The following is a 7,587-nucleotide window of genomic DNA, read 5'->3' as shown; positions in this document are numbered from 1 at the left end:
CTTGGAGCAACCTGGTCTAGTGGAAGGTGTCCCTGCCCATGGCAGGGGTGGAACAAGATGAACTTTGAGGTCCCTTCCCACCCAAACCATTCCATGATTCTGTGACAGGTCTGGCACAAACCTCACCCTATCCAGTAAGATTTGCATTAACATTTGCCAGAGTTGTCCCTTTTTTTTTTTTTAAAACTTTCCTCTTTTGTTCCATCTTCTACATTTTAATCCATCCATAGACCACCACAGGTAAAGGAGAAGAATATGTTCAGCATCTCTTACAGAGATGCTCCCAGCACTGAGCAGGAAGGACTGTAGGTTTTCCTGTAGGTTTTCTTGGGATGAGGCTGTGGGGAATTTTGGCTTGGTTTTGCTTGTTTTATCTGATATAAAAGAGGAGGTGAACCCCCAAACCTAGAACTGCACCTGTATGGGTTTGGCCCCACGCAGGAGGTAGGATCCATGGATTGTTTGCCATTCCCATGAATCTTCTGAGGATCCCTTTGAGATTTGCTGCCTGGTAGCGGGAGAGGAACCAGCACAGTCTCTACTCAGTCCAAAACTTGGAAACCAGTAGTAGGAAGTACTGTTTTTGGCTGGAGCACAGGCAGAGGAGCTCTGCAGTCACACTGGGGCTTGTACAGGTAATTGCCCTACTTGACACCAAGGTTTGGGTCTGCTCTGAGCAAGGTTTGGCTCTGACCTCTCTGCTTGGGTTAATCTTTACTTGCAAATTTTCATGGAATATTTTTCTCACAGTTTTCAGAGACTTTAATTTCTTTTACAAAAATACTTTCCTAATGTACAGGACCTCAAGAGGCTGCAATGTCCTCATGTGAAGGATGGCAATTTTAGGCTCACACAATGCAGATTAACTCCTGTTGCTGTTAGTTTGGGTTTTCTGAGTAGTTTTCTGGCTACATACTGACATTTTAAAACTCAACTGGTAAAGAGATGGTGTTTGAGAGGAACAAGAATCTCCTTTGCCGTCAGGAAGACTGTGTTGCTGATGTTTGTTTTAGCTGCCTGATAGTTTTCCAGCTCTGTTTACAAATAAGTTTTAAAACTGACAGGCTGATTTATGCAAATTATAATTGTGTAATGAATTGTGATAAACTCTAGGAACACTTATTTGAATTTCTGCATTAGGACACAAGTCAAATTCTTTTAAGGTCCAGCGGGTCACCGTCCACTGAGATCGAATTCTTCCCTCACACATCACTTGCCACTTGCTTGAGGGATAAATGTTAAACTGCTTGGATCAGAAACCTAATCCAGTCTGGCAGCTCTAGTCAGATTTCTTAATACTGCCTCTTGGGCAATGACTTTTATGGATTTTATGGATGTTTGTCTGTGTGTTCACAAAAAAAAACCCCAAGCAAATGATGAAACCCCCCAGATTTGTTGTGTTGGAGTTACCGAGGCCCCCTGAGGATCTGCTGTCCTTCCTGGCAGGTCTGTGTCAAGGCTGGAGGAGACCTCAGGACCCCAGAGTTTGGTCTTGAGGGTTTCTCCTTGTGTGCTGAGGAATCTGGGCCCTCATCTTGAGAAATCATAGACTAGTTTGGGTTGGAAGGGACCTTAAAGATCATCTCGTTCCAACCCCAGATAAGTGTGTACTTCACAGAAATGCCTCATCTCTCTTTGAGCACAAGATCAAAAACTGAGGTGGGGTTACACACAAGAATGTGTCATGTTCATGGGAGTGTTTGTATCGTGGAAAGGGATTCTACACCTCAAAGTGACACCCAAACCCTCCTGTAGGAAAGCTCCTGGCTGAGTCCTGCTGAAGGGTCTGGTGGTAGTGCCAAGCTGTGCCAGTTGCTCCATGAAGTTTTACTCCACAGATGGACTGGTTTTGGTGGCATCTTCAAGTTCCCATCTGCTGTTGCAAGGCCTCTGTGTCCCTGTCTTCCTGTACATATTTTCAGTAGCCTTGGTTTGTTCAGGTATCTTGTGTCAGGTGTCTTTTTTTTATTCCTCTAATGCCTGTAATATTTTGGATTCTCATTTTTAATCACAAAGGAAATACCTGCTGCGTGTAAGAAAGGACTCTGTTTTCATGGATTTAGGGCAGCCCAGGTGAAAAACATCTCTCTGGGTCGCTTTAGTTGGCTGAGAGTGATAAAAAGTGATAAATGTGAATTTAGAGACGTAGGCAGATGAACTCAAGGGTCTGTTTGACAGTGCTGTGAGATATGAAATGAAAAACGCAGAAAAATGGGACTTCCCAAACCACAAAGAGCAGGTTAAGAGTTGCAAAGTTGTAAGAGGTCAGAAACTAGAAAGCAGATGAGAAGCTCCTGTTTCAGTGGCAGGGCAGGAGGTCAGGTACCTTTTGAAGGGATATTCAGTGTCTGGGGAGGAACAGGCAGCGCTGGAGACAGCAGAACGTCGTGGTCACTGGTGAGTGAAGCTTGGCAAGGGATGAATAAGCTGGGGAGGGGTGGGAGGGCTGCCACAGGAGCTGCAATTATCATTCGATTAAATGGAGACACGGTCGAACAAACAGCTCTTCTGGCGAGTTGGGTTGTTGATCCAAGGCTGGAGATGAGACAACAACGCCGGGGAGAGGAGGGGATTTCACCATGGAAATCGAAATTACTGATTTGGAGGCTGTGAGAGGGGTATTGCTGCCCGAATCTTTCTTTTCTCTTCCTCAGCGTTTAGTGCCTGGAAAAGGACACTGAGCACTTGCATTCAGATGTCCAAGGTTCTCTGATTTTGGGCCATCTCACGTGGCTCCGTCCTGTGGACCCCCCTCAGGGTGGAATTGTTTGGCTTGCACTCATGAGAACAAATAAAACACAAGTGCAGAGTGCACAACTGGTTCTGAAACCAGTTTTCTGTGTTATTTCTGGTCGTTGGCTGCAGAAAGTGTCCTACCCAGGACGTGTTTTCTCACGTGTGTTGTTGGTGGGAAACATCACCCACAGGGATTGCCACGGGTGTCACCTCGGGTTCCACTGTCCCACAGCAGCTTTTTGGGAGGGAAGTTAAATCTCGGTGGGAAAACCCCAATGTTTTTTGTGTGTGTAACATTATAAAAGTCTCCCATCTCCCCCAAATAGTCCTGCTAATAGTGCTGTCACATCAGTGAGGTGTGAGATGTGCTCGGTCACTACAGCAACGCAATGGGATGTTCAAAAGAAAAAAAGAAAAGATGAGTAGTTGTGTTTTGTTTTATTTTGAACACAGACTCCATGTGATGTTCTGCAGTGTTAGTATTCAGCTGCTAAAATATTCTGGAAGTGCTGTGCTCAGTGGGATGCTGTCACTCATCCTCAGCAGGCTGTGGGACAGCTGAAGGAAGAGGTGACCAAAAGGCTGCTTTTCTCAGGAAATGTCCTCTGTGAATGACATTGAGCAAAAGAAATTTTGGCTGTGGTTCACCTTGTTCTGGTCCCTTCCTTGTGGAGGTCACATTTTCTGTTGGAGCTTTGGAATCCTTCTGCCAAGATCCCGTAGTTTTAATTTCCATTCTGAGTAACGCGGAGCAGGATTTTCAGTTTTGAGTCTCCTGAAATAAAATTGAGATCAATAGTAATAAATAGCAAAAGCTCTGCCTTCCTCTTGGAGGAAGGTCTTAAAGAAATATCCTGGGGACTTGGGCTCTACTCTGGTACACAGGAACTAGACCATATAGCTGATGGAGGTGTGGATTTGGTCTTTTAGCCTTTAATGTCAAGATGAGCTTTTAGGAGACTTCCTTACATATTGAAGGAATCAAGGCTGGAAGAATTCAAGACAATAAGAAATCTATCAGGTTTTATCTTCCATTAGACTGAAATATTAGAAATATGCAGAAGAGATCATCAAGGTTCATTATCTGTATGTCATCTTTATGTGATAAATGCATATAAATGATAATTTTCCATTCAGTAATAGCTTGTGAGATACTGAACAGGCCTGGATTACTTGGGGTGCAGTAACAGTTCCTCTGCTTGGTTTCAGATAATTTTAAATTGAGACTTGAAATACTGAGGAAATGTCAGGGTGTGGGGAAGAGGCAGATATTTTGCTGTTGGGCTTGAAAAATGTAAATAAGAGGAGTAGAAGAACTGTAATTTCTTAGCCTTATTTCAATTCCGCCTCTGCGGTGAAGAAGTAGGAAATATTGATATGTTGAAATATTTCAGTAAGAAATATTGATAGATCATTCACTAACTCTTCACAGGGGTTTGTATTTTCGTCAAACACGATTTGTAGTCAAACTGCAGGTTTGATTCAGAAAGCCAGCAGTGCTGATGTGGTGCTTTCCTGTCTGTGACTTCCTTGATAACCACACAATTCTTTCTGAAAGAAAAAAAGCAACCAGAATGCTGCAAACTCGTCACCCCTGGGAAACGAGTCGAGGATTATTCAACTCACACATCTCAGAATGATTTGAGGACTCCTGAGCTGACACTTTTCATATCTGGGTGTGTCCCGTGGAGAACCAGTTTTCAGCCCTTGCCTTCTTGCATTTTTAATGATGTGCAAGAGAACAGCAATTCATTATTGATGGGTTTGCAGCTGACAGGTGGGAAAGGGGAAGGGATGGAGCTGTGGTGTGCCTGTGTGAGGCTGGTGCAATCCAAGATGAGGGAACAAAAGCCACTGGCCACGTTTGCAGGCAGGTGACTCCTTCAGGACGCGTTTTGGGTGATTTGCTGCATGTTCACCACTGTCTAGGCTGAAGATCTTCTACCATTCCATGCCTGTGGGCATCCAAACAAGGATTTTGAGGATCAGGGAATACTCAGCATTTTTACCTTCAGTGCTGGCACAACAGGAGTTAATGATCACGTGTGGGTTTGGTGTCATCAACTCAGAACGGCTGGAAAATAAACTGTAGGACCAGAAAACTGGTCTTAGGGCGAGTGGCTCAGGGAACTTGGTTTGCTTAGTTCATAAATACCAACCCAGGAGGGAGCTTTCTGTTCCAGCAGGCAGAGTTTGATGGTTCAAACATGAAATAGTCCACGTCCAAGCTATGGGTTATATGCAAAAGCTTAGTGGTAATATTGGACAAAATTTGGTGGAACTCTGTAGCTCTTGTGTGTGAGAGCTGAGAGCCAGGAATAGCAGTGATCTCCAGCCTGGACCTCCAAATCCCAGCCAAGAGGCCTTTGGCAGACTCCATCCATTCCTTCAGGCTTCAGCATGACAGTGGCAGTTACTGCTTGTATGGAAAAGGAATATTTGTAAGGAATATGATCTTTTTTGTACTTCAGAAGTGAAGCTGATTTTCTGGAAACTGTGCAGTCTTTATGTGAGCAGCTTAGCTCCTTGTGGGTAACACTGGATAGTGAAGAATCCCTGACTTCCCCAAGGCAGGGTGTGTGTCCCTGATGGGAACATCCATGTTTCCCAACAGTATCATTAGATGTAACAGGAGCAGAGAGGTCCGAATCCTTTATCCATGCTGGGATGCGTTCTCCTTCTGGATGCTGAAGGACACCAAGGATTTCGCTGTGGTAGGAAGGTACTTTAAGAAGTGGTGAATGTTTCCTTTGTGGTTTGCAGATGACAATCTGCTTCAGTGATTTGGCCTTCAGATGTTTGGTTCCACTGTACAGTTGTTCAGGTTCTCTCTGACCTCAAGCTGAGTCATATTTGTGTCCTTGGCCTGCGTTTGACACCCACCTCACGTCCCAGCACTGCAGGCCTTTGAAAGGCCAGTGATTGTTGGGGTGGTTTTTTTGGTTTGGTTTGGTTTTGCTGTGTTTTTTTCCTGGCTGGAAAGCCTTTCCCTATTTGGAAGCTTGATAAGTTTTGGTAAAACTGAGGGGTTCACCCTTCAGGTTCTTGCTTTACCTGTTGTAAAGCTTTACCTCTTCTCCATCCACAGGAGAAGAGTGTTTTGTTCTGTAATGACTCCCTTCACAGGGTCAGATTTGCTTTACATCCTCCTCTTAAGTAACTGCCCAAATTGATTTCACCCAGTTTTCCCTCCGTTTTCTATAATCCACTTCTGAAGCAGACTCTCCATGTTTGTTAGGGTAAGAATGAAACAATTGGGTTTGGGCTCCTGTAACTTTTGGGTGATCAGCAGAAGGAGAATGAATGCCACAGTGCCTGATTGAATCACGCTGTGTGTCCAAAATTTAAGAGTTTAGCTCTGGTGATGGTGCCTGAGTGATTTAGGTCGTGTTGTTATGGTTAAAAGTGTTAATGAAATCCCCTTCTAAAACTTTCTGTGTCTGACTTTTCTGTGACATCCTCCTTCAGTGCTGAATTTTCAGTGTGAATTTTGGAGCATATCCAGAGAGGACACTTCTGTAAAGGCTTATCTGGATCTCCCTACCCCTTCTCCTTCTTCCCGAGGATCGTGGGAAGCGAGGGCTGCTCAAAGGAGTTGGTTTTCAGAATTAAGTTGTTGACAAGGAGCTGTGACTTGTTCAAGCTGCTTCTGCAGTGCCTCCCCCTGCCCCTGCACCTCTCAGTTCCACTTTCAGTGCACCCTGAGGTTTTAGCACCATGAGATGGGTGGCTGAGCTCCGTGTGCTCCGTGCTCTGACAGCCCGTGGTGCATCACGGCAGAAACTTCCCTTAAAAGTGGTGTTCGAGAGGCATGAACTCTCATTTTCAGGTTCAGGTTGGACATCAGGAGGAATTGCTTCACAGGAAAAGTGATTAAACATTGTTAGGGGCTGCCCAGGGAGGTGGTGGAGTCCCCATCCCTGGAGGTGTCCAAGGAACGACCGGACGTGACTCTCAGTGCTCCGGGCTGGAATCACAGCTTGGACTCAATGACCTTGGAGGTCTTTTCCAACCTAAATTCTGTGATTTGCTGGTGGTTGCCTTAAAGTCTCCAACAGAACTGCCAGGAACATTTCACAATTCCAGCTAGGCTGATGCTGTGCTGATTCCCAACCCAGGTAATGCTCACTCAGGTCACTCTCAGCTTTGCATCGTATTTGTAACACACATCGTAGTTTATCTTTGCACAGTTTGCAGGACTCTGTGAAGTGCCTTTGCAGAATAATTTAATTAAATATGTCTTAACTCTCTTGTTTCAGGCTAGAAATCTTCATACAGGAGAACTGGCTGCTGTAAAAATAATCAAGTTAGAGCCTGGTAAGTTTTACATTCTTTCCTGTATTTTTGAATAGCATTTTCATTTTTTCCAGGGTGTTTATTTTCACACACTGTGAAGTTCTAGACAAAAGAAGTGTTTGGGTATTTTTTTGTGTCGTTTCAGTGGTTAGATGACAGGAAGCACTACAGGATGTACCACTGCTTTTGGCTGTGTCCTGCTCACTATTTCCTTGTTTCTCTTATCTCCCTTATCATTTGTTGCATGTAAAGATGTTGCAGTTACCACACGTTTTCAGTACAAAGAGAAGATCAAGGGCAGATGGTAAATTGTGAGCTCTGAGACAGTGGGGAGGTGGGAGGCTGTGGGAATTGAGAGGGGGAAGGGATCAGGCTGTGATGTTAGTTCCCACCAAAGGTGCACTGGTTAAAACAGAGCCCTGTGCTTTTTCATGTGTCATCTTTCCTCTGACCTGTGCTGAGGGAGAAGGGTGGCTCCTTGTGCTCCCATTTCCCCCTGGATTTTCTGCCACTCCACATAAAAGCAGGAGATGCAGGAGAAGCTCACTTGCTGCA

The 7,587-nt window shown here is 44.7% G+C and overlaps 1 protein-coding gene across 2 annotated transcripts in view; it reads left to right on the top strand.

Moving 5' to 3' along the window:
- The window catches only part of MAP4K5 (mitogen-activated protein kinase kinase kinase kinase 5), a 54,746-nt gene that overhangs the window by 13,612 nt on the left and 33,547 nt on the right, over positions 1-7,587 (top strand). For both annotated transcript variants that reach the window (XM_017825516.1, XM_017825515.1), the window contains exon 2: positions 6,996-7,053. In XM_017825516.1, the coding sequence (XP_017681005.1) occupies positions 6,996-7,053 (58 nt within the window). The remainder of the gene's footprint in view (positions 1-6,995; positions 7,054-7,587) is intronic.

This window comes from Lepidothrix coronata, unplaced genomic scaffold, assembly GCF_001604755.1.
Source record: "Lepidothrix coronata isolate B3197 unplaced genomic scaffold, Lepidothrix_coronata-1.0 Scaffold119, whole genome shotgun sequence".
Taxonomy (NCBI): Eukaryota; Metazoa; Chordata; class Aves; order Passeriformes; family Pipridae; genus Lepidothrix; species Lepidothrix coronata.
This window is presented reverse-complemented; position numbering and strand designations above follow the sequence as displayed.